Source organism: Cygnus olor, chromosome 1 (genome assembly GCF_009769625.2).
Source record: "Cygnus olor isolate bCygOlo1 chromosome 1, bCygOlo1.pri.v2, whole genome shotgun sequence".
Taxonomy (NCBI): Eukaryota; Metazoa; Chordata; class Aves; order Anseriformes; family Anatidae; genus Cygnus; species Cygnus olor.
Window position 1 is genome coordinate 117513291 of NC_049169.1, and position 26367 is coordinate 117539657.

The 26367-nt window shown below is 41.1% G+C and overlaps 1 protein-coding gene and 1 long non-coding RNA gene across 6 annotated transcripts in view; one reads left to right on the plus strand and one right to left on the minus strand.

The window, feature by feature from the left end:
* The first annotated feature begins 2218 nt into the window (after positions 1-2218).
* EFHC2 (EF-hand domain containing 2) overlaps positions 2219-26367 on the plus strand; it is a 58111-nt gene continuing 33962 nt past the window's right edge. For 2 of the 5 annotated variants that reach the window (XM_040545486.1, XM_040545488.1), the window contains exons 1-7: positions 2230-2347; positions 9215-9403; positions 13631-13781; positions 21535-21758; positions 23672-23923; positions 25489-25599; positions 25898-26036. In XM_040545486.1, the coding sequence (XP_040401420.1) occupies positions 2297-2347; positions 9215-9403; positions 13631-13781; positions 21535-21758; positions 23672-23923; positions 25489-25599; positions 25898-26036 (1117 nt within the window). In that variant the 5' untranslated portion in view covers positions 2230-2296. Of the gene's footprint in view, positions 2348-2436; positions 2678-7649; positions 7669-9214; positions 9404-13630; positions 13782-21534; positions 21759-23671; positions 23924-25488; positions 25600-25897; positions 26037-26367 lie in introns of those variants that run through there. The other 3 variants (XM_040545484.1, XM_040545485.1, XM_040545487.1) reach the window with 3 other exon arrangements.
* On the minus strand, positions 18107-21522 carry LOC121064179. The gene is made up of 4 exons (XR_005816388.1): positions 21381-21522; positions 19549-19660; positions 18368-18529; positions 18107-18248 (listed from the first exon to the last, which is right to left on the minus strand). It is a non-coding gene; the product is annotated as an uncharacterized LOC121064179 (long non-coding RNA).

A 26367-nucleotide genomic window follows, 5' to 3' on the forward strand; every position in this document is an offset into this window, starting at 1 on the left:
TATTTTCTGTGCTTTCCCCAGCTTTAGCTTCCCTCGTTTTCTTCCTCCTTTGAACTGTACAACTAATGCAGTCTTATGTACATCCACCACGATTATCTTTAGAGTACTGTCAGAATATAGTTAATTTACTACTGCCTACTGCTTGCCTTTGTTGTCATTAGCAATCTTCATTTAATAAAAAGCTTTTATCAAAAATGGTTTTCCTGTAGTACTTTTATTTTTCCCAGAAAAGGCATTAAAATTAATTTGTTTTCACTTGGTCTGTATTCCTGAGTGAATACAGCAAGGAACAAAAAAAGATAAACATGTGAGAGAAACCCCAAAGAAAAGGTAATGTAGAAAGAAAGAACTCTGTTCTAAGTAGAACATACTCTTTTTATATTTCCACATTTGAAAGAAAAAAAAAAAGTGATTTAAGACTGGCAGAACACATCATATTGCAACCATGCTTCTGGTGTACTGGGCAGATGCTTCCTTTTCTTCTCCACAGCTCCCTGCGGCTTCTTTATGGGATGAGGCAGAAGGTAATAATCCTAAGCAGAAAGACTTGACCCAAAGGTCAGGGAGGATTCATCGGATTTTCTGTTGGAAATGGATTGTAGTCTCCATCCACTTCACTAACCTTCCTAAGTAAGTGCTGTTGCTGTTTCCCTTGCACGTTTTTCACATGTAGCCTCTGCCTGTACTGCCTGAAACCTTGGAGCACCAGTTTATTATTGACACTGAGAGAGTACTAAAACATTCCAACTGCCCCGTTCTGCAATGAGCCACAAAAACCGAAGAGAAGATACCAGAGGAAAAATGCAGTGAAAAGAGACCCTAATTCTTCACTATTGTGCTTTCACAATGGCTGCTATTCCAAATAACAAGTTGTGCCACCAGTTGCATGGGGCTCACGGGAATTCGGTACAAAGCACCAGCAGCTACGCTGGCTCAGTAATTTTGGAAAGGCATATTGGCACGTAGAAATGCTTTGGATCCACTTTCTGAAGATCCTCACTAATGAAAGCTGTGAAAACCTAAAGGTACGTTTTACGATTACACTGCTGTCTCCTGTGCAATGTTTGTCACATACACAAATATAGAGGGAACAACAAGTGATGCTGAAGAGCTGAAGTACAGCAAAGTCTTGCATGCCTGGCAATAAACTTCCAGAATTTGCACAGCTTTCTTTCCCTCCTTCCCTTCCCCATTTCAAACTTCTGGAAACAATTAAAAATGAAGGATTTTTGTTGAAATTAAGAGTTTTTGAAACCAGAACGTTTTGACAAAATAAAACTGACAGCAAATGCCGCAAGAGCGTTCTACGGGAGCTGTGCGGGGAATGCCTCCTGGTCTCATTTAGACCGAAAACATCACCCATGCTGCTCCACGAGCCTGTTTCAGGGAGGAGAAACAATGTGCTGTGGGAATTTCATGGTCTGATGCATCACGGAGTATGAAATATGGCAGGGGAGATCCACTCCATCCACGAGAATAAGGACGTTAAGCAGCTGAAGTACAGCTCCTCTGAGACAGCACGAGAGCCGTGACAGAATTTAAATATTTGGGTTTCGGCTAACTACTTTATCCATTTATTTATTTTATTAGAAACAGTTCCAATTAAAAAAAAAAAAAAAAAACGCTCGTGAAGAGCTCTGTACAAAATGGAGGAGCACCACGTAGGATGCTGGGCTCCGGAGGCGACCTGGGAGGCATCCTGCCTTGTTAACCAGGAAGATGTTAGCTGCATTAATGAAAGGAACAACCCTTCCTAGTAAGCTCTCCGTGAGAAACTATCACTGCATTTGCTGTTTGAAATTTAAATCGTGGCGTTAACGCCACCCACTACATGAAATGAGTGCGAGTGAAATGAGGTCTCCTTTTATTTTCCAATTAAAATATCTTTGAAATGTTTACCACGCCGCAGCGAGGTGTGTAACCAAACACTAGGTCACTAGTTTCACGATCCCGCTGGGTTAGCATGAAAAAAAACACACAAAAAGATGTAAAACCTCCCCAAACACGCTTCCCCCAAGCCCACCTGGGCCCCCAAGTCAGACATGATGTGGAAGAAGTTGCCTCCCCCATTCCCTGAGGCCCTGCTGTACTCGGCTCTTTCCGTCATCGCTCGGCTCTTTCCGGAGCCGCTCGGCCCTTGGCAGCGCCGCTCGGCTCTTTCCGGAACTCCTGTCAGCGCCGCTCGGCTCTTTCCGGAGCCGCTCGGCCCTTCCCGGCGCCGCTCGGCCCCACGTGACGCCCCCGGCCGGTCTCCAGGCAACGGCGCCCGCCGCGGAGGGGCCCGGCGGGCCGGGCCATGGCGCCGCCGCCGCAGCCACTGCCGCCGGGGCTGTCCCTCGGCCGCACCGTGAGTGAGGGGGCCCCGCTGTAACTATTAAATTAAAAGCGGGGATGCCTCGCCAGCAGGCCGGGAGGAGGGACCTGGCAGCCGCCCTAGGGCGGGTTGGGTCTCTCGCAGGGCGAAATGGGGAGAGGCGAGTGCGCTCCGGGTGAACCGCAACGGTTTTACAGGGGGGAGAGGCAGGGCGAGGGCTGTTAAGTACTCGGGGAATATACAAAAAAAGCTTTTTTATCGTGAGCTACCGTAGCTAACAAAAGCCAAGCCTCTTCAAGCTCGTTCAGCAGTGATAATTTTCTGCATACGAACAAAATATCGTGTCGTGACATGGTGCGGGAGGTAAGGAAGGGTTTGGGAAACCCTTAGGAGGCAGGTAAAGCTGTGGGGACTTCATTAATAACCCTAAAGCGTCTGGAGGAGAATCCTGTATTCGTGCTGGGGACAAGTCGTGGCCGTCAGAGCCCTGGTTTCTGCAGCCTGACTGCTCCCGAGTCTGGTCCAGCCGGTGAGGTGATAACCTCAGGTGATAGCGTAGTTCGGGCAGGGTTTCCACATCATTTATCAAGCTGCCTGCACTGATGCCAGTGATACCACAAGCATCGGTACCCCTGCAAGGTGGGACTTCTCCCTGCTGTCTCCTGGGAGCACGCTCCGAGCAGTAAGTCAGCCTGCGTGAAGTGCAGTCTGGTGGAAAGCCTCTGGGAGCTCTCTCCAAAGAACAAGGGCTGGTGGAGGCAAGTGTAGCTGCCCAAGGTGGTTGTACAGGGAGGGTAAAATTGTGCAGAAATACCTGGACTCCCCAGCCTCGTTTGGTGTGTCGGCATTGTGTGGGCTCATGCCAACACAGGACCTCTTGCAGGAGGAGCCCGGTATACGGCACTGGAGATGTTTCAGGCAACTTCTTCCCTGTGAACAGCAGGCTGGGTGCTGATGTTTTAGAAGGGCAAAAAGAAAAGTGTGGTGCTGAATGCTCAGTCTGTCTTGCTAAATTCAAATTTGTCCTGTAAGGAGTTGGTTGTGTATATAACACTCCACGTAGCTGCTGAGCGAGCACATCAGCGGCATTGAAATAGGTGTGCGCCATTCCTGTCTGCGAGGTGGACATAGAATAACTCAGCTCTGGGTTATGCAGGACTTTATTGTTCTCCAGATTTCATTTAACTTAATTGATGGAGATTATTGTTTTTTGGAGTATGATGGAGCTGTCTCCAGAGCCCCACAGCAGCAGTGAAGAGGCTTTGTGATAGAGACATGATGTCTCCTGTCTCAGAGATAAGGCACAGTGCTTGGGTACACAAGTTTACACAAGCTGGAGAAGAGCTACATATAGACAGCATTGAACACCCCCTGCTGAAATACATACAGTGTGTAATTAGGTGTAATTTAATTTTCGTACAAATGAGGGGCTAAGAGGAATATTTTAAAGGGAAAAAAAAGGTTTGGCTATTGTACACGGAAAAGAAAGCAAGTATTTTCGTGCTAGCGCTCTGAGCATTGCCATCAGTGTATCTTATCTCACAGAAACAACAGCAGCAAAGCGTTTCCTAAAGAAGGATGAGCAGGGGATGGGGGGCTGCTGTTCCTGTCAGTCCTTCAGTTATAGTTACGGGTATTAATCCCACTCCTGCTTTTAGCACTGCTCAAGCTACTGCTGCCATCTTCTCTTCTTGACCCCTAGTGCTACCTGCTGCATACAGAGGCCATGGAAGGCAATGGCAAAGGTGTGCTTATCCATTTCATCTGGCTTGCATGTGTCTAACAAGGAGGCTGAGCTGACTGCAGCAAATCAGGGCTTTGAGGTGGTTAGGAACACGGAGCCAAACTCCCTGGATTGATTGCCCTTGGCAAGTGGGAATAAGACATCCTTTCACAGCGCTTAGAGCCTCCTATCTAAGAGTCAGTGGCCCTTGCATTACGCTCCGTTATGTTTATTATTACATATTGACAGCTCTACCAAGAGTGTTTGCTTCCTCTCCAGCCTACAAATGGAAAAGCTTCACCTCAAGCTGAGCGCATCTTCCCCTTGCTGCTGAAGACAACGAGCTATGAGGCCAGGCAGCTCGCAGCTGCCCCTGGTGCTGGTGCTGTGAAGGGCAGCAACCCCCGTCTGGTTTCCACTTGTTGTTTTTCCCTGTAAATGTGAGTGGTGCCTCTTTCCAATTCAGCAGCTTCCCCGAGACCGCTGCTGCTGCGGTTCTGTTTAAGTGTGACAAAGTCTAACTGCTCGGGCATCAGCTAATTGGAGTCGAGGGTAATACAGCAAGGTGACAGACACTTTCAAAATAGCTGGAGTGGTTCCTACGGTAACGTAACACGATGTTTCCTCTGTGCTAAACGAAGAGCAGGGATGAAAGTGACAGGCCTAGCACAGCAATGCCATGTTTGATGGTTGGTTTGATGGGGGGGAGAAGAGCGATTGCTAGCAGAAGGCATCAGAAGCATAAAATATTTACAGTCCACAAAAAGAGGAAAAGGAACTGTGCCCATTTTTTCAGGTCTCTTTGGAATCAAAGCCACTGTAGTTGGGGTACACGCATGGCCACCCATCAATTAACCACCTTCACCTCTTTAAATTCCTGTTTGTTGAAGAGAAGCCCACGGATAAGCTGCGGTGAGCATTTAAGAGCCGAAGGCAGACCTAGGGACTGTACCTTCCCTTCCACCTGCAGAGCCAAACTGATACTGAAGTGGTGCGATGGCGAGATTTCCAGCTTTGTCCGTAGAAGTCACATATATGTCGCCCGTTTGTCAGGGCAGAAAATCACGCATCTTGATACCTGATAAGAAAAGGAGCCAGTGCGTTCAGAGCCTGGGCTGTGGTAGGAACAGCACCACGATGCAATAGTGCTGCTGCTTCTTTTGTTAGTGTTAACGATGTGCCTGTGGTTGTGAAAGGCAGCTGTCCCTTCTGGTGTCAGGCTGCTCTTCGTGCCTTGTGTCAGCAGCTAACGGAGAGGGCTGTATATTCCTAGGGGTCGGGTTAACTGGGCTCTCGCAGCCCGGCGTGTTTTTGTGCCTGAGGTTGGAGATCCCCCTCGGAGAGAGGATTCTTTCCAACAGTTCTGCGTGATATTTCTTGGAGACTCAGACAATGAGTTTATAGATCTTGGGGGGAAAGTCCGTACTTGAGAGTATCAGTTTCTGCTGCAAACTCTAGTGGCGTGGCACAAATTCCCCCTCTCCTTTATTGCAGCAGCTTGGAATCACCCTCAGCTGTGCTACTGTTGCTGTCTCTGGGTTTCCTGCCTTAACTACTTCCTGCTGCTGCTCTGTAATCATCGGTGCCAAAACGGGGCATTAGTTTTTCTTGACAGACAGCTTTCCAATCTCTGTCTCTTCACAGCCCCCATCCCAAACCTTCCTGCAGCTTCCCATCAGGGTTGTGTTTTCGCCTCTCTCCTTTATATCCACCTGTCGTCTCCAGGCTGTACCAGCTCCGGCAGTAAGAGCAAGCTCCTCGTTCTGCTCCAGGCTGCTGATGTTGGTGCATCTTGTCCTGAGGTGTGTTAGAGGGGCACCGCAGCTGCTGGGGACAATGTCTTAAGGCAATCCCCCCTTATGATACTGCTTACCTCTAAGCATACTGAAACCTCTGCAGCCAGCTGGGGGTGAAACACGACTGGAAAATCAGTGACTGAATATGGCTTTCCTCTAGGAACTGAGTGCTAGCTTTGTGAGAGATGCTACTCGTAAATATTGTGGGAACTTCTGCTACCTGTCTCGGCTCTGTCTGCTGGCGACCTGTGCTTTCCACAGGGAAGGAGGCCGCATGAATTTCACCGGCACAGTTTGCAGCATTTGCACACATTTCCATAGTGTAGCTGAAGCAACCAGGACACTGTCAGCAGTCCTGGGTAGTTCAGAAGTGTCACGGTTCATCCCGACACAGGATTTGAGCTGGACCTCCACGGTGCAGCTGTTGTTCTCAAGGTGGTCACGAAGAATGGGTATGGGGAAGAGCAGCAGAGTGCTGGCAGTGGCTTCAGCCCTAACTCCCTGTGGGACTTGGTTAACAAGCCGTGGCCCCCGAGACAGTGGCTGTGGTGAGAAATTTCCAGTTGTGTTTGGTTCAGCTGAGACCTGCAGCTCCCTGATGAGATCGCTGTGACTCTGTACTGGAGCAAGATGCAGAGAGCACGGGGCAGTGCTCCCCAGGGACTGCAGTGGCTGAGCTCGCAAAGCCAAAAGCTGCAGTCAGAGAATCCTGACCTTTGCATTCGTCACTGTTTGGTGTATCCCCAAGATTTATTTCAGGCTCACCGCGCAGAAGATGGCCAGCTTTGTTCAGCAGGTCTACAGCCTGCGTTCGCACAGCAGACACTGTCACAGATTTCTTTTAGAAGTTGTTTAGTAGTGCTGTGGATGTAATGTGATGGTCTGTCACTGTTTAAGGCCAGATGAGGTCTGAGTTCATTAGCTGAAGTTTCCAAAATGTCATTTTTCTCTTTTGTGATCTTCAATTATAATTAAGTTTTTGCTTAAAAGAAATAACTCATTCAGATTTTTGGAAGAGATTGTTTTGCATATAGATTTAGGTGATGTTCCCAGAGAAGGGGTTTTTATAAGTAGTTCTGGGATTAATGATCGAAAATGATCTTTCTGTCAAACCCTAAAAAGTTAGAAGAACTCCACAAAAGATTCTTAATAGGATTGCAGCTCTTGGGCCACTTATTTTTCACATGAAATTGTGAACTGTGTTGTGATTTCATCGCTAAGTTCTGGAAAATTTCCAGCAGGAGCAAATCTGGATTTCTTTGACAAACGCTTTACCACGCTGTAACTCACCAAAACTCAGTAATAGATGAACAGAAAATGCCTCTAGAAGATGCTTTGAGGACATGAAGAGCTTTCCACAGGATAACTGTCACCCTCGCTCACTGTGCTTTGATAACTGTGCCTTTCTCCCTAACTCATGCTTTGGTAGTAGGGGGAAAATAATTAAATACTTGCTGTGCCAAAACGTGGATCTGCTGTATAGAGCCTTCAGTGTAAACCAGATGTTTCTGCCCACAAATTTCCCTTTTAAAACCCAGCCTGACTCTAGCTATTCCACATTTGGCCTAATACATGCAGAAAGCTCCCTCCCATTCTGACTTTTCCCCAGCTCTTTATCAAATTACTGAGGAACAAAATTAATAAAATAAAAAAATAAAAGGAACAGAATGAGAAAGAGCAGTGTAGGAGTGTCCAGAAGAGAAGGAGAAACCCATCCCAATTGCAAATGTTTCGCAGAGCCGGTGCCAGACCCAGCCAGTGCCTGTCTGGGCCAGTGGGTACCTGTGTTGGGGTCTTCAGGGATGGGTGGGACGATCACCTCCTAATGCCTGAAGGTCAGTGCTTACGCTGTGCATGGAAGCATGAAATTTTATATCACAGCTCGAAAAATGTGCTGACGGTACATATTTTGTTTTGGGCATTATTCCTGCAAATACGCAGCTCTTCTTTTAATCTTGTTAAATTCTTGGCTTGAGGGATGCTGCGTGGCAGGGGAGCCCACGAGCTGAATGTTTCTTACACAAACAAGTATTTCCTTGCATCGATTTTCTCTTTTATTCGGTTACCCTTATTCTTGAGTTATAAAAATGATGTGGTTCAAGAGTACTTGTTTTGAAGGGTGCTGGCTAGCCCAGCCTTTGTCAACCTAAGCAAGGTATGACCATTGATTATTATGGCATTAAAAATTAGCAGTTTTAAAATAATGTTATGTGTTCTTTTGCATGCCACTCTCCTTGCATTTTAAGCAGAAATTAAACTAAGGTAGGGGTTGAGCTGTTGGTGCAAAGGGCAGCTCTCCTTCCCGTGCCATTGGATTTAGAGCTCTGCAGGGTGGGCAAACAGCTGAGGTTTTAACCTGCAGTGTGCAGCAGTTTGTATATACGAGCAGTGAGTGTTATGAGCCATGAGGTTGGGTAGCTGCCTTTCAATTTCCTCACTCTTTTTCGTATCGGCAGAATAAAATAAATACTTCGGTCCCTTTCAGATTTTGCTGCTTCACTGCTTGCACCTTTCCCACAGGGTTGCTGTACTGAGTGTGTGTCATGTTATCTTGGAGGACTTCAATGTTGCCACAATGAAAAATGGTGATTTAACCCTTTGTTGTTTCTCTTGGCCAATTTTTGATTCACTTAGTATTTTCTAAGTGAATAGCATCGTTGAAGTTTTGATTCAACTTGGTGTTGTCTACATCTTTTTTGGGAGTACCAGTTTAAATGTGTGTGCTATAATTAGCATTGCTCTGTCTTCCAAATACAGCAGGAGAGGCAGTTGTGTCCCTCTGCAGCGTTACCAACACACCTGCTGCTCTGAAAATCCTGCTGTCCAGCCTTTCCACCTCCCCAGGGTCTGCTCCGTGCTCGCCCGTGGCATCAGTTCTAGTATTCACTAGCATTTATTTTGCACTCTGCTTTGTGAATGTAAGTAAGATATTTGATGTAGGTAATGAGAGCAGGCTGCTCTCGGGGCACTCCTGAACCTTTCAGTTTGTTCTCTGGAGGTCTGTAGAAGAGGCTTTTCCCCTCTGCCTTTTGCAGAAGATCTTGTGGGCGACTTGCTTCCTTCCACGACGTGCCTCAGTCCTTATTACTGGGAACAGGTAGGGTAAAACAGCCAATATCATCCTGTTTCTCAGCTTGGATGCATCACTGGAATCTTTCTGGTTTGATCTATAAGATGAGCCAGCAAATTGACCACTGAAATGTATCGCTTCGCTTGCAGCATTCAGTTGGTACAGGTTTTTAGACTCTATTAAAAAGTAATTGTAGAGAAACTTTTACGTGATTAATCCCCCTTTGTGTAGCTAGATAACTCTTTAACTCAAGGATTTAAAAACAAACCCCCATATGTTGTTTCCTCTCTTTTCTTCCAAACTTTTGACAGTTAGGGAAAGAAAAGTTCCACAAGTCACAGCACTGGGGTTTCTGCAATAATGTTGCTATGCTGGTCGGTGAAGATAAACCTGGAATAGGAGGAGAACCGTTACCGGGACAGAAGCTGAAACCTAAATACAGCGTGTTTCCTGCAGGGATGGGAAGTGATGCTCCTGCTTGGGTAGCATTTGACAAGCAGGTATGTATGTACAAATCTGTATCTGCATTTAGAAAAGTGAAATTCAGTCAATCTTGAGAAGGTTGCTTGAGAAGATTATTTGTGCGTCCAAAAAAGCTCCTAGTTAAAGAGTGGTAATTACTATTTTTCTGTAATAATGGTATATTGAGCAATTAATGTAGACATACATCATGCCTAATAGCAACAAACACAAAACATTTCTGTATTGGGGCACATCTCCTACAGGAGATAGTAAAAGTAAGGGGGTGGTTATTTTTTTTTTTTTTGTGCGTGTGTGTAAATGGTGACAGCAAGTAATTAATTGGCAACCTGTTAAGAACGAATATGCTCCTTTGCCAATTCTTTTCTTTGCTTTTCAAATGGCCAAACAAGGAAATGTGTAGCTACAAGAATGTAAGGTGGGCCCCAATCCAGGAGAAAATTTGCATGGGCACACGGGAACCACTAACCACAGTGCAGTGCTGTAGGCTCAGAACTCACTTATCCAGTCATGTTTGCTTGCTCAAAGTCCTGTTGACTTTTGTGTGAACTGTTCACATGTAGGGATATAGGTAGATTGTGTCTGTTATAGGCACAGGAATTTAAAATTAATATATATATGTTTTTATTTTGTAGGTGTGTAGTGACACCTTTGAACTTAGAGAGTTACCAAATAACTGTGATCTAGGATGATATGAATTTCATAGCATGCTGTCATTACTTTCCATTTTTAAATTTACATTAAATGCTACTTGGTGATGGTTTATTTCTAAAGCAAAAAGCCTACAATCAGAGAAGGAAAAAGATATAGAAAAAGAAATCATTCAGCAGGTTGCAGAAATGTTGTATGACAAAATGATTAAGGTATTTAAATATTGTGAAGAATGACTAATCATAATTTTTGTTTTAAAATGAAAGTTACGCAGGTAATTTCAGTACAGTTATGCATTTGCCTCCTTGGCAGACCAGAACTACTACAAGAAAATGTAAGACTTGATACAGATGCACATGATTTTGGTTAGCATTTTCTCTGAAGGGCCTAGTAGTGCTCACCAATTTTTCACCAATGTGCTGAAATATAAATTTGTGTAATGTGCCAAAGTGTTAAGGCCTCAGCCAGTCCTGCACATGCTTTATCTGCACCCTTCTTTCAATGGGGAGGTGCGCACTGGCTTCCTGGGGACATACGCAGTAAGGGTTTGCAGGGTTTGGACCCAAGTTTATGATGTGAAGGAGGGGACCTGCCTCTGAACATCAGGCACTGAACTTGGCCGGTGAGATGAGCTAGCTGGCCTTCCTACTCTCCTCGTCTAGTCGCTGTATTCCTTCCTCCACAGGGCAATCGATACAGGGCAGGAGTTCACAGGTTTGGAATTGGCTCGTGGAGGGCTCATGACTTTGTATTAATTGCAGACAGTTAAAGGGTACTACCCAACTAATTTAGCCTCCCCTGGTAAGAGCCTTGAATGCAGCTATGCCTGCCAGTGCTGCAGTTTGTGACTCAGCAAAGTGGACCCCATGAAACATAGTTTGAACAGATGTTTATATTTTTAAATATAGTCTGCTTTTTTACCCACTTTTCTTTGGTTTCGAGCTTTCAGCAATGCCAGTTTGTTGGAGGAAGGACAGGCGTAATGCTTCTTATTAAGTGGGTTACGAAATAGTTTTTGCAACTTCATATGCCTAATAGGAATCGGGTGTAAATTTAATTTCTTCTGTGATTAAGTACACACACAAGGCCTCCTGGGCTTGAAAAGATGTTTATAATTTGACTACCACAGGTGCTAGGGAAACCTTGTGCCAACTTTACAATATGCCACAGAGTTTATTCAATATTTGTTACTTTCTATTTTCATGCCCGACTTCAAGTTTTTTAAAAAGTGGGCACTTTGTACACAGCAATATACTACAGATGACACACGAGTTAGGAAGTGTTGAACTTTGACTATTTCTAAAATTAACTCTGCTTTAAAAAGAAAAATAAGTTGTCATCTTTTATGCTCCTTCCTTCACCCCTTCACCCTTCCTGAATTATCTGTTTCGATCTACAAAATCGCAGTTGGCTGCTGAATGTATTTCAGTTGTACACTAGCATGTTCATAATGAAGGGTATAAAGAGAATAAAGTTTAAGTGCAAAATAGTTTGTACAGACTCATCCAATGAAGTAAACCATGATACAAGTATACGGTCAGTGAAAGGAATAAATATTGTGTATTTAGGACCTGACTGTGTTGGGAGAGGTGTGCAAACAGACCCTTTCACCTGGCTGGTGTCATGAGACAGGAAAGACCAGTAGCAGAACTAAAAAGAATTAATAATCAAATAGTTGGACAATGTTTGTCAAACATTTGTACTGGGACTGTCAGAATGGGGAGAAGAGCGTACATGTGTCCTGTGGTTGCATGGCTTAGCAGCAGCTGGGCAAGGGGTGAAATTCAGCTTCACTGTTAGTTGAGCCCCAGGTTGCTCAGACTAGGATACAGTGGTTCCACCAGACATATTTCATAACTTCTAAGTCCCCTGGACTATTCAAGAGATTTACCCAGGCCTCCTGGTCCTTCTAGGGTATCAGCTGGGCACCAAGGTATCAGCTTGGTCACCACCGATGGCATTATACGCTTATGTTTAGACAAGCAGAAGGAAGAAGAGATGTTAAAGGATGATGGAGTTGTTTGCGTTGCCTTCATTGTATGTCAGTTTTTTGATTTGACATTCATTGATTTTTCCAAAATTTTCATCTTTGATACATGAAATGGTGAAATCCACAGTTAAAAATTACATGTGGCCAGAATGAATTTTATTTATTTTAAACCATTTTGTCTGTAGGTTGTTCAGAAACATGCATGTTTTACTACTTATACAAACAATAATCGGTAGTGTCTAGGTTCTTTTGTATGATCACAATCAATCAGATGTAAAAATTAAGGGTTATGTGATTTGATTTTAATTTACATTTTATTTCCCTAATGGTGGACAGGGAGAGTGCCCCGTTGAGAGGTCTGGCTGGAACACAGGGTGGCTGCTGTTCTTGTGTGCTCTTGAGCAAGTCACTAGCTCTGTCTCCCTAGAAAAAGAGGTTGTATTTCTCTATTTGGGCATTCTGAAATGTCTACCATCAGTATTTATGGAAGTACTTTGAGATTCTCAAAAACATGTGCTAAAGAAATACAGACTGATCTTTTCTGTGTCATGTAGGGATCTTGGATGGCTCACTAGGTTTCTAGTGTTTTCAAGCCCAGGTCTGCCAGATGCTCATTGAAACAGGGAGCAGCTAAGTTGTCTTTTTTTCAAATGCTTCGTTTTGTCTAATGAATCAAGAAAAAAGGTTGTTGAATTTATTAATCATTACAAAAATGAAGTATGAATTAGCACTGACTTGACCCTGATGTTCTGATGGGGGTGCTGCTGGTGGAAACCTAGTTTTTATTAATACCGTGTCGTGTATCCTTACCACAGCAAGCATCTTGGTAGATAATGCACAAATAAATATATACTTCTTACACCTTCCCTTAAGCTTGGTCTTGGTGATTGAAGGCCATAAATGATACCAAGAAGTACAAAACTTGTGTAATGGTTTGCGCAGTTTGATCTAGGCTCTGCAGATATTAAGGCCACTCGAATAAACCACTGAGCACCTCATCTATGGAGGTTTTTTTCTTTCATTATTGTCATTGCTAGAGACCATGAAGGCTGAATTGCAGAACCAGGTAAATTTTGAAATGCCAGTATTGCACAGCTTTAAGTGACTCCTGAAAAAATATCATTTCTTTCTCATAGTCTTCCACACCGTTTATTAGACAGCTTGCAGGATCTGCTTAAAAAGAACTCTCCTTTCCACTTACCTCAATGGTAAAGCCATTACTGTCAGATGTGCTTTTTTTTCCAGCAATTCATTGAATAGAAGTCTAAAATTTTCTTCATGACCTAGGTAGCTCATTGTACTATCGAAAGTGCTTTGTTCAGAAGATTTTCCAAGCAGCCTGCTGATAGTTTTATATTTGATTTATTTCTTTACTGTAGAGTTTTATCTCTGCTTAGATGTTATGATAATAAAAATGCCAAGCAAAGAATTTTATATTTATGTGATTTAATGTCGATTTCCATTCTTACATTTCTGAGAAATAAATCTACCTCCCGAAATCCATACATTTAGTTAGCTTATAATCTATACAAGTTTATTTTATTGATGCATTTTGCAAAAGCATTGAAAATTTTGCTGCTTTATATGTATTTATTGTTTTTAATAGGTATTGTCTTTTGATGCCTATGTAGAAGAAGAAGTGCCTGACAAAAATCAAGAGTTATATAGAATAAGACACTGTAAAATATACTTCTACCTTGAAGATGATACAATTCAAGTGATTGAACCCCAAGTGAAAAATAGTGGCATAATGCAAGGTATGTATTTTTAATATCACCCTTTTTTTTTTCCCCTTTATATCTTCAGCACAGTCTCGGTCCCTTTTAAGGATACATAACATGAGTTCTTATACTTAAAATGGGCAGTAACATGAATGGCTATAATTATCTTTTCTTGTTACGGATCACAATGTGAACTTTTTTTATTGCCTTAGATTTTGAAGAAGTTGGTTTTATAAGGCAGAATCCCCTCCTACACACGCATACATTTTTTTCTCTAATGCAGCAGTTAGAAGTCAAATGATAGTTGGTCTTTTGTTGATGTAGTGTCACTTCTGCAAAAGTGATTTTTGTTCTAGATTTCCATTCCTGAGCCTGGATCCTCCCATCCTGGCACTGATAGTAAGTTCTCTAGCTGTATCTTTGTAATTGTTCATTAGATGCTGCAGGTTTCTCGGCATTTACTGAAAGAGAGCACCTTTTGTGCCTGTGGCTGTTGGTTATGATTAAAATGCCCTTGGCTCAGTAATTTTTCCTTGACACCTCTAAGTTAAGACTCTGCCTTGCTTCAGAGTCGTATCACTGCACTTGAGCCAGCCTGAGGACTTTTGGAGAAAGGTTTAGTAAGCTGATTTACTGGAGTATTAATGAAGTTGGTTTACATTAAGAAAATGTGAGCTGGCGGTCAACATCCTGTTGCAGAAGAGGAGCACAGCTGCTGCTTCTTGGTGTTTATGGGTCACTGCCAGAATTAAAAAGTTTTGCAAGGGATGTAGTCCAGATAAGCAGGATGTCTTTGGGATGAGTATCTTGGGATGACTGCGCCTCCCAATCCCAAAAGATATTGTGTACATTCTGGTGGATCGTTGCAAAGCAATTAAAAAAAAAATTAACCTTTTAATTGCCATATTCTTTTCCAAGGTGATCAGGTATGATCAATAAATATACCTACCTACAGTATAGGACAATATTTGCAAGTGTTACGCTCATCATCACAGGTACATCTGGGATAAAATTGCCTGGGAATCTTATCTTCTTAAACTAGTACTTCAAACCTGGCTTTTCCTCTGTTGATTAGTTCTTCTTGCCAGAAATCTTGCTGGCTGTTCAGTAGGAACTGACTGTGAATTCAGAGGAACCTTGTCTCCTACTCTTACCCCTACCTGGGCGAGTGCTTTTTCACAACCCAAAGAAAAGCACATTGGATCTCTTCACCTGGGAATTTACAAGACACTTACCCCCCCGCTGCAGCCATCTGTGTGAGGCTGGAGGCATCCTCAGGTGTAGGTTTTCCTTGATTTGTGTCGTGGGAGTGTCTGTTTCTGGATTATGTGGCTTAGAACAAATGATCATCAGCAAAGGAAGCGCAGTTAACCTAAGAGGCAGAGGTGACGTCTTTGAGAGGGAAGGTGGAAGCCAGGTTCATTAAAGCAGGAAAGCAAATTCAAAGCTGATTGCTTTGAAACTGGCTACGGGAATGAGTCATTGTCATTGCAGTATGGGTTGTACAGGCTGCTTCTTCGGCTTGATGTTCCTGGCAGTCTAGTCATGTTCCTGTGGTGACAGGAAGGCTACAATTTCCCCCTATTTCCTTGGTTGTGTCTTGTGTTAATGGCTGTTGAAGTCATCTTTGGTACTGGATCTAAAAGGAACTGGATTGTATTAGAGAGAAACAGGAATTTTCTGTGTTCCATGCATGGATGTTTTGAAGGCCTCTACAGCTTTGTATGAGCACTTTTTGTGGGATAAATGAGTGTGGGGACAACTTGAATTGGATGGATTAAAAAGAAATATTCTGGGATCTTAAAAGAGCACTTAATTTATTTGTTGCTTGTAGCTGGGCTGTTAAGGAAGCTCAGTGTATTAAATGTATTTAGGAAGGAAGAGATACTGTTGATTGAAAGGCCCCAAAACTGTTCGGCATGTGTTTAAGCTTCACAGCCAATGAGAAGATCTTGGGTCTATGCTTTGTCATAAGCATCCACATAAATATTCTTCTTACGCTGGAGATAAATGCGATGTAGGTGAGAAAAAAAGATGTGATGCCTGTCAGCAAGTTCTTTAATCGTATGCACTTGGGTAGTGACTTTATGCTCCATAACTGAAGAACAGCCACAAAATTGTTATCTTAAGGGTGATAAATAATTGCTCTTGAATATATATAAAAGCAGACTTAAAGTGCATATTTGTATAAGCATATATATATAATGCTTAATGTATGAAGTGCTTTATATGTGTATATATATACATATAGAAAATGCTTAAACCCTTAACTGCTAGTTTAACTCAGTTTTTGATTAAAAATTGTCCCATTGCCTCTTCTCTCTCTTATATTATTCAAATTCCCTGCCCTGACTAGGAATATTTTAAGCCTGAAAGGAACAGAAGCCCAACTGTCTGCATTGTGAGGCTGTTAGGCTGAATCACAAAGGAATGAGTCTTGCCCATGATCATATAAAAAAAAAAAAAAAAGGTTGTAACAGGAAGAGGAACTGAACTGAACTGAAGTTCAGGGTCTTAACCATAGTGCTGTTCTCTGCACCTCTGCTGAAATCAAACATTTCAGTTAATTAAAATGCCCGAGTTTTGTAGAGGAGAGTTCAACTGTAGCAGAACTTGGCTTGCTGAAGAAAGTGCAAACTGTGCTGAACAAAAGAGCACAGATGTGGGGATGTGGATGATGAAAAACGTGTGGGAATTTCAAGAGCAGGACAGGCTCAGTCTGTGTGGACAGTTGGAGAGTTGCAATGGCAGGAAAGGGGTTACATAAAGGAGGAAAAGCGAAAAACAGTGATGGAAAAAGTGCTGAAGTTTTGGAATCAATCTGCAGAAGGTGGTGGGGACCCTGACTTGGACGTATACCCAGGTGGAAAAGCTGTAAAAGAGACAGCTGTTCTCAGGAGTCACCTTGAAGAGCAGATACAGCAGTGGTGGGGTAGATCAAAGGCAGATGGTGGGATAGATCAAAGGTAGGTCTTCACTTGGCTGCTTAATGCCTTGAGGCCATTGGTTTACCAGCTCTTGTGCTTTATCCCACACGTGAGAGCTTGATGGTCTGTATGGGTCTCCGTGGGCATGGTTGGATTAGGGAAATATAGTAGTTTCCTACTGTAATCTCCCCTGTGGGTAGTACTTGTTGCTTTGCAGGGAAAACTTGGAGAGGCTTACAGACTGCAGGAAGATTTGGTGAAGAAACTCCTGGCAAAGAAGTTAGAATTTCTAAATTCAATTAGGATTTTACAAAGCTGAAAAAAATTGGCTTTTAAAAAAAAAGCCAGAAAATGTACTTTTACCAGGGATCAAAATCTCAGAGTGACAAAGTAAATGATGTGTGGGAAACATATTTCAGTGACTTTAAAAAAGAAAAATGCTTTATGGAATTGGCTGCTGCACTTGGACACAGTTTCGGACAGTTAAGGTTGCTACTAAATAACCAAAATTTAAAGTAAACTTAGTTTTGGAAACTGCCTTGCTATAGTTTGACAAATATTGTGGAAACTATTAGAAGCATCAGAAGAAAACTATAGAAATTTCAAAATGCAAAACACAAAGGAATGCAGAGGCCAACCTGAACTTGAGAAACCAGAATCAAAGCAAAAAATACCAGGACAGTCACAGTGCATGAGAACTAAGTAAAGATAAGGGAGTACAGAGTGAGGGAAGGACAGTAAACTCGACCACATAACAAACTGCACAATGTTTTTCCAGAGCCAGGATGATGATAATTCTCCCAGTATAAAAAGAAATTCTCCCCATAGAGAGCCAGGCTAGATAGGGCGGTGCAAGCGGTTTGTAGCTCTAATTCCCAGTTAAAAGAACTGTAGCTGGCTGATACTGTCTTATCAAAAGGTCATTTTTGTCCCATGGGGTGAACTGAAGCTTCCAGTGCAACCCAGGCCTTGAGAGCTGGAGCACAGCGGAGCAGCTGGCTGGTTTCCCCAAGGTCAGCCAGCTGAAAAAGAGAGTGGGGCTGCCTGCTGGCGAGGCTCCCAAGGCTGGCTGGCTGAAGAGGAAAGCACAATCAGGAAAGCGAAGTTGCAGTCAGCTTCTCCAACATAACTGATTATCTAAGAGTTTGAGACCTCCCCTGAGACCTTGAAATAATTGTGATTTTGCCATATTTGAGGGTGGCCAAAGCTTGACCTTGCTACGTTCTGAGGCGGGTGAGTAAGTGAATTAAGAAGCCCCCTTGTTTCTTGGGGTGCACTCTTCGTGTTGCAGGAATGGTGGTGGCTGCTTCTCCTTTCTGTGCAAGCAGAGAGTGCGCAAAATCCAGGTGTTACCCATTCCTCTCCTCTCTGATGCACTCCTAAGTAGTGCAGAGGGAGTCAGTAAACTGTGCTGAGGAAATTCTTGATACTGCTTTATTTCTTCTGCAGAGCAGTGTAGCAGCAGAAGCCAAACCATTTGGTGCCCAGCTGCACGAGCTACCCCACAGTCAGAAGTCCTTCGTTTCTATTAAGGTCTCCTTAAGCTGCTACAGTAGTTGCCAAATAATCAGAAACCCTGAGAAAAGAGAAGATAACAATTGTGACGTGGAAACTTGATGGTACTGCCATTGTCAGAGAGAAGCAATATACTAACTCCCTTTACAAGAACACAGCATAGAAAAGCTTTGCCCTTACCAGATGCAAATATTTAAAATCCTGGTAAAATACTGGTGCAGTAGGATAGCCTGCTCAAGAAACTGACAGCAGACAAATGAAACATCAAGAATATCCATCCCTTCTCAGCAATAGGATTGTTGCAGGTGCACAGATCCTCCTCTGATGATTTCTAGCACAGTTCTATAAGTAGAAAAGTAATTATTTTCCAGAAGAAGGGGCAGCTTAAAAAATGCTGAGACCTAACCTGAGCTGATCACATTTTATTAAATTTCAAGTTCAACAATATAAAATACCTTATCCACGTGTATAGATCAGGCACAGTGATACCTAGTAAAAATGAAGGAGTGCTAGGCTTGATATTATCTGTACAAGACATTTTACATTAGGAAAGAAATTCTTATCCCCTCAGAACAAAATGGGCACAGGTATTGTACTTTTAAAAGTGACATGAAAAGCTAGCTGAAGGCTTATTTACCACTTCTGAGGTGGATATACCCTCAGAAAGCACCTCCTATCAGGAAGTTGTTAACTATTATATTGTAATTAAAAGGATGATTCAACAGTGTTTGTAATAATGTGGAGGGCTGTTCCAATTCACCACGTTATCTGTTGAGTTTTGTGGGAGCAACCCAAGGATTAGACAAAATTAGGTAACATTTTCAAAATACATGGTTTTGTTAATGGTAGTGTTATGTAGTGTTGCATCATGTTAAAATGTGCTAATTGCCATGTTTTCTAACTAATATTTCCGTGAAGATGCATCTTAAATGTATGTATGTTTAAGCAGATAGAAGCTCACATTTATTTTACAGTCAAAGGTCAGTAACAAGAATGTCAGATTTGGTACATGTGAAACATCAAGATATTGAACAGCTCTTAAATAAGTATTTTAACAAGGATATAAAGTAAATTTGCTTTGTTGCCCCCTCCTTTTCCCCACACTCACAAAAAAAAAAAGGGAGTTAGACTAATGATAAGAGTTATATTATAGGAGTCTACTCATTATAGGAGTTAGAATGTAACAAACACCTCTGATAATACTTCATACAGATTAGTCCCTAGGGAAATAAAGTGAACAATAAAGAATTTCCATGGGCTAACTCAGAAATGAGGCCACTCAAACACCAAACAAAAATACACAGCGATATATTTCTCCCTCCTCCTCTGCCTCTCTTCATCCCCCCTCCACTCCCACTTACCCCCAAAACAAAAAAAGCAGCGCTGGAGAATCATCAAAAGGGACTCAGTGGGAAACACTACCAGATGCACAGCTGAAGGGCACTGGAAAGAGATCCAGTTCTGTAATGAGAGCTAATGAGATAGACCTTTCAGATAATTGTGTCTAATAAACTATTATTGTCGTAGTAGGTTAGTACGGGAACTATTTTTAGTTTTGGAATTTTTGTGTGTTTACTGCAGTTGTTTTAAAGTTGCACCTTTTATAATTACTGTAATTTTAAAGTTGTTAGGAACCTATAGTGACAAGGGATTATTATAATAGTATGGGCTGGTGGTTTCTGCCAGGTTTTGGCTAGTGGGTATCTGCATTATAAAGCTGTTGTTACAGGGACATCTAAGTTCGTAAGCACAGCAAAGATGCTGAGTTTGAAGACTGGACCATCTCTTTATTCTCTGTGGGTTATTTTCACACAATTGTACTAATGTATTGATGTGGCAAAGCCTTCACTGTTGTCCTCTTCATTCTCTCATAGTGAAAATAACAGTAGCCCCAGCTTTGACAGTCTGCAGTTCTTTGTGAACTTTAACTTTGCGCAGAATAAATCATAGCTTGTCATATGTGCAGCTGCATATCTTTCCTTTAATGTGCATGTTACGTATTTGTTTGAGCTACTGAGGCTGTAGCTTACAGGTTATTTTTGAAATACTTGTGGTGTCTCAGAATCACAGAATGGTTGAGGTTGGAAGGGACCTCTTAAGATTATCTGGTCCAACCTCCCTGCTCAAAGCAGGGTCAGCTAGAGCAGGTTGTCCAGAGCCATGTCCAGTTGGTTTTCAATATGTCCAAGGATGGAGACTCCACAACCTCTTCGGGAAGCCTATTGCAGTATTTGTCCACCCTCACAATAAAAAAGTGTTTCTTTGTGCTTGGATGAAATGTCAGATCTTTTAATTTGTGCATACTGCTTCTTGTCCTGTCTCCAGGCACCACTGAGAAGAGCTTGGCACTGTCTTCTTCATTCCCCCCATCATGTATTTATAGGTGTTGCTGAGATTCCCCCTGAGCGTTCACTGCTCCAGGGTAAGCAGTCCCAGCTCTCTCAGCCTTTCCTCAGAGGAAAGATGCTCCAGTCCCTTCATTATCAGCAATGAGTACTTTTGAAGCATTAACCAATTCATCGATGTGAGTTTTCAGCTCATAGACACATAGCAGTTTCCTTCTCCTTTAATATGGTGAATATAAACAAATGCAATGTGCACAGAATAACAGTGCTTCCTTTCATTTAAATATTCTAAAGAAGAAAACTTAAATGTATGCTAACTTTAATGAAGTTAAAATCTCTCTCTCTCTTTTTTATTCTACTTTTTTTTTTTCTCCACTTTTTAAGGAAGCTTGGTTGAATGCCCCTGTCTCCAAGCTTGATAGTTCAGACCTTTTCTCTTAGTAGGGCAAGTTTTTTCTCTACCCTTAATTATGTATGACTCTTCTCACCCTGCAGGATGTACAGACAGATCTTGTCTGTCCCATATGCTCCTGCCACATTTGTTTTGCACAACCTTTTTTTTTTTTTTTTTTTTTTTCAAGAAAAATAATTGTACTAATGAGTACTGGAGACTGCTTTTCAGTAAAAGTGAAAAACATCTCTTTTTTAATGAAAGCAAAGGTTTTGATGTTCTTGTTGGAAAAAGTACTGACCTGTTACATTTGTTCCAACAAATATTTTTTTTCCTGTAGCTTTTATGTTTGTTTCAGAAGGTGGTAACTTCCTGTATTAACTTGAGTGCTAGAACTTGAGGTTCTAGAAAGCGATCAATGCAATGTAGTATAGTTATTAAGATAGGATCGTCCTACCTCGTAGTTCCTTTGCTGAATGAAGGATAATTTTGCTTGTCCCATATGGCTTCATCTGCTTTGGTCATACCAGCACAGGAAATTATCAAGTGTGTGAAACAATCATCAGAGCAAAGGGTGTTCACTCTGTGAATGTATTGTAATTGTTGTACAGGAACTATTGTTCGACGTCACCGGATTCCACTTCCACCTCCTAACGAAGATGAGTACTATACTATAGATCATTTCAATATCAACACAGAAGTAGTCTTTTATGCCCAAAGATATAAGATTACTGATTGTGACCAGTTCACAAAAAATTTCCTGAGGAAGATGGGAGTTAGATTGAATCCTCCAGCAAGTCGTCCAGATGACCCATATACCAAAGAGCGGCAAAAGGTCAGATGAGGCTATAATGGTAGTAATGGTGAATACGTGATTTTAATAAGAGTGCCGTTGCTATTAGTAATATAAAATTTTTCTCTAATGGCAAGTAGAAAGAATGTAGAGGTAGCTATTTCAACGTAATGAATCACAAGGAAATACTTGCTTTTTAAATTCCATTATATGGTTCATTGTACAAACATAGTGAAGACTCAAATATAACCGATTTTCACCTGATGTGTTCACACACCTTTTCACCTTTTGAAATAAGAAAAAAAAGGTAAAAATAAAATAATCTTTGCCTTGTGTGTGTCTGTACATCAGTTTGATAAAACTGATGTAGCTTCTTGTCTCTCATAGCAAAAGAAAACACACACACACAAAAAAAAAAAAAAAAAAAAAAACTAGGATTAAAATTGTCCTTAAGTTGTGTGGATAGTATAGCTGAACAATGTTAAATTTACCATCTCCATAAGATGAGTTATTTTCAGCCTTAAATGTATGAATTGGGTTAGTTATAATCAATGTTGATCTGTGTTTTCTCATGTAGCCTCAGACTTTAACCAGCAGTATTGACTAGACATAGCACTGTCCTGGATTTTTATGTATTACTTGATGTCTACTGTAGATAAATGACTTTCATCTGTAAACATTGGTTGGTGAATCAGTGAAAATAAATGCTACATAACAAAGAAAATGCATCAAATAAATGATCTTTGAGGTGGAATGGCAATCTTTATTCTCAGAGGATATCTGCTGAAAATAAAAATTGTATTGCTGCAGATTCTGTGCATACAATTATATCATTTCCTTAAGCATGTCAGACTCTGTGATCTCTTTTGGACAAAACTTCCCAAGAGTCAACACTCATAATTAAAAAAAATAAAATAGGCTGGAAGTGGCACTCTCTAGTCACTTGAAAACAGGGAGGTTTAAGGATATTCCTGAACAAGTTTGATTAGGATGCTAAACTAACTTAAATGAGCACTTGAGCTGCTCTCCTTTTTGGCTGAATTTTTCAGTGCCAGCTGCTGGGGATACAAACAGTATTAAACTCAAAAGAAAAAAATTAAACTCTTACATGTTCTATTTACAATTTTGCTTGAGCTGAATGAATGACAACAAACAAGTGTTTAAGGGAGATACGATTGGAATTGTGGTTCAAGCACATCTCTGGCTTCCTGCAGACTCGTTTACTTGGTCTTCGTATGTCATCTTGCATCTCTACCCCATGTCATCAACAGTTTTTTGCATATGTAAAGCGAATTCTTCTGCCACACAGAACCCAGTACTCTGCAGCTTTTATTTTATTTTATACATGCAAGCTTTTATTTGAATGTACTTCTCTCTTTTATGAGTATACATAATACAAAATGTATACCTCCTCCAAAAATCCCCATCATTCAGCTGCTAGATGCTATGTGGATTCATCTTTGCAGGGTTTGGGGTCTTTTCTCTGGGAATATTAGGGGGAGTATTATTTTATTTAGGGGATAATGATGGTGCCTTTTGCTTCTGTTTTTCTTGATTAATCTGAGGGCAGATGGCACTGAATTTTTCTCCTGACTTTTTAGGACTGTTGGTGAATGTATCCAGTTGGGGTAGATCTAGCCTAGTACACTGAAAGCAACAAATACTCTATACCAAAAATAATTTAACAATTCCCTGATCTAAGGGACCTTACTGCAAGAAAAATAAGGGTCAAAACCAATCCAAAATTGTTCTCATTTATTTTCTGAAGGCACAACAACCCTGTGAATAGTTCTTTGCTAATGGCATAAATAATTTCATATATTGTAATTGTGTGGTTTTATTTGAAAATCCAAAAAGGATGTTCTAAGATCAGATAGTACCATGCAGTTTGGTATCCTCTCTTTAAGATCAAGTCATTAAAAAGGTGTTTTTCTTGATTTCTCCTTCATCTGCAGATTCTTGATAGTATGAACCCTTTGCGCCCTTATGAGCGCATTGACACTTTGAAACAATTCCTGGAGCATGATGGACATGTTTTACGTTTTTTCTGTGTGTGGGATGACCCAGAATCCATGTTTCATGACCCGCGGGAACTGGTTCTGCACTATTACTTGTCTGATGATACAATTGATATAAAAGAAATTACACCAGTAAATTCAGGTCGGGATGCAGTTCCGCTTTTTCTCAGAAGAGATAAACTTCCAAAGGTAAGGAATGAAAAATTCATCTTATTTCAATTTTTTTTCCTAATAAAGAGATATTAAATGTCTTTTTCTTGAAAATCCTGCACTAGGATTGTAATTATATTTAGAAAGTATTATCAGAACATAAATCATAATTGCATGATTTAGTTTTTATGCAATATTCATACAACTTTAAGTAATGAAAAAAATTAAGTTTAGGCTTGTCATGCTTAAATTAAAAGGAGATAGAATTTAGGTAGAAAGATATCCTACAATTTCCTTTCTCCCATATTAGTGTCTTAATGTAAATGCACAAATAAAGCTATGCAGTAAAGTTCAGAAAATTAATTAATATTGGTAAATAAACTAAAATAAAACTGAGATGAATTCAGATATGATTCATAGGACTTATATTTGGAACTTTTGGAAAAGTCCAGTTTAAGTATTCAGTAATATTACTTCTTTGTAGCAAATCTAGAGTGATTTCTTAAATTTGAATTCCTAAATTTGGGACCTTATGGAAGGCTAGTTAAAGTCAATAAGAATTCAGGAGGCTTTGTCAGGCATTAATCAGGTGCTTATCAGCGAAGGCTCATCTCAGGGAAATCTTCAAGGGGTTTGAGTCCTGTGTAACTTATTATGATTATAAAATTAACGAGCTGGATACACTTCTGTGTCACTCGAGACAGGTTCTGATGACAGAGTAAAGTCAACCTACAGATGGAGTAAAACACTGAGGAATCTTTTCCCTCCTGTCCTAATATTTGTAATTTATCTATGAAGCCTTGGGTGTATGAGAGACTTTACAGTAAAAAACTAAAAAAACACGCAGTGTTCTTACTTAGTGCATCCTGCATTCTGAGATGCTGATTTAGCAATGACTCTGTGCTGACAGACCCCTTCTACTAGGGAAGTGCACGTTTCAATTTTAAGTGCTGGCTTCTTCCTCTGAATTCAGTGACAATTTTGAGAAGAACAGCAGCCAAAAGTTGGGGTGTCACAGAAGGTGCTATGACTAAATAATCCACTTTGGTTACCTTGCCTTAGCAGCTTTCTTATCATTTAAAAAGCATGTAGTTTACTTGTTTAATAAGTTTGATATTATTGGTAGAAATTGCTATTGTAATTTTGAAGCTTACAATAGAAACAAACAAAAAATAACTTTTCTCCCAATAGAATCATGCTGACTTGAATCCACTGTATTTTCACAGTGTTCAGCCCAGGAGGACTGGCCCTGAGTGTTTTCTTGGCATGCTTTTGTTATTATTACCAGTCAAAATAGTAGCCTTTAGAGCAGATGTTGACAAGGATGTGCTACTTTGGGTGTGCTAATTTTTGCTTTCTGTTTGCTTCCAAGAAAAAGGAGACTTTACTCTTGGATGTGCAGTGAGATCCTGAATGCTTCTTTTGACCTACACACTGGGTTTTAGGTTCAGTGGCATAAAGTTACCTCAGAATTTACTAAAAATTCTTCCAAGAAAACACTGTAATAACAGTCAGTCTGTAAAAACACTGTTATTCCAAAGTTACTGTGTTCTCTTTCTTCACTGTTAGCTGCATTTCTTAACAGCTGGTCTCCTTTCTTGCAGTATGCTCCAACCGGGTTGTATCAGCCAGGCACAATCACCGCTCGCACTGTTCTCAACGTGTTTGGAAATTTAGTGGGAAACAGAGGCCGTTACATTCTGGACAATCGTAAGGTCAGATATTATTGAATGCCTCAAGCAGCTGAATGTCCTTGTAGTAGTTTTTGTAACTTCTGTTGTTGTTATCCTCTACACCAAGGAGAGTTGTTTATAAAATAGTGTTGACACTGGAGAGTAGCTCGAATCAAAACTACTGAGGTTTAATGTGCCTTGCTTGTGAAGGTGACTTAGCATGGAGTGCAAATGAAGTATGAAGATTATATTTTAAATCACTAAATGACCTGGATTTTAAGAAAAGTTGTATGATTCTGGGTTTGTAGAGTTGCTATATAAATGTTCCCAATTTTATTAGACAGGAGCAGTGCATCAGGAATTTTACAGAGACAGTGACCTGAAAATAGGGGAAGTAATTAATGTTTGGGGAAGGAAGATATTACTCTGTGATTGTGATGAATTCACTAAAGATTTTTACAGAACAAAGTATGGAATCGGTAAGTAGTGACACTTATCCTTTCCTTACGAACATTTTTATACCTCTGAGTTTGACAGAACTGTCTTTGAATTTTATTACTGACAAAACTTGTTCATTAAAACCTTTAGCAATAACAATCTGTTGTAGGCTGTGAACAGCAAAGCGGTAATTTTACAGGTGATCCAGAAGGGCTTTCTTGTATGTTACTCTGCTGAAAAACAACACATAATGTACATGTTCTGTTCCTAACTGCCTCTATTTTAAAACTAGAATGAAAAAATAGTCATATGAATAGACTGCCATTTCTTCTCCTCTATTTCCCCCTCCCATTCCAATAGCCATGTTTGCAG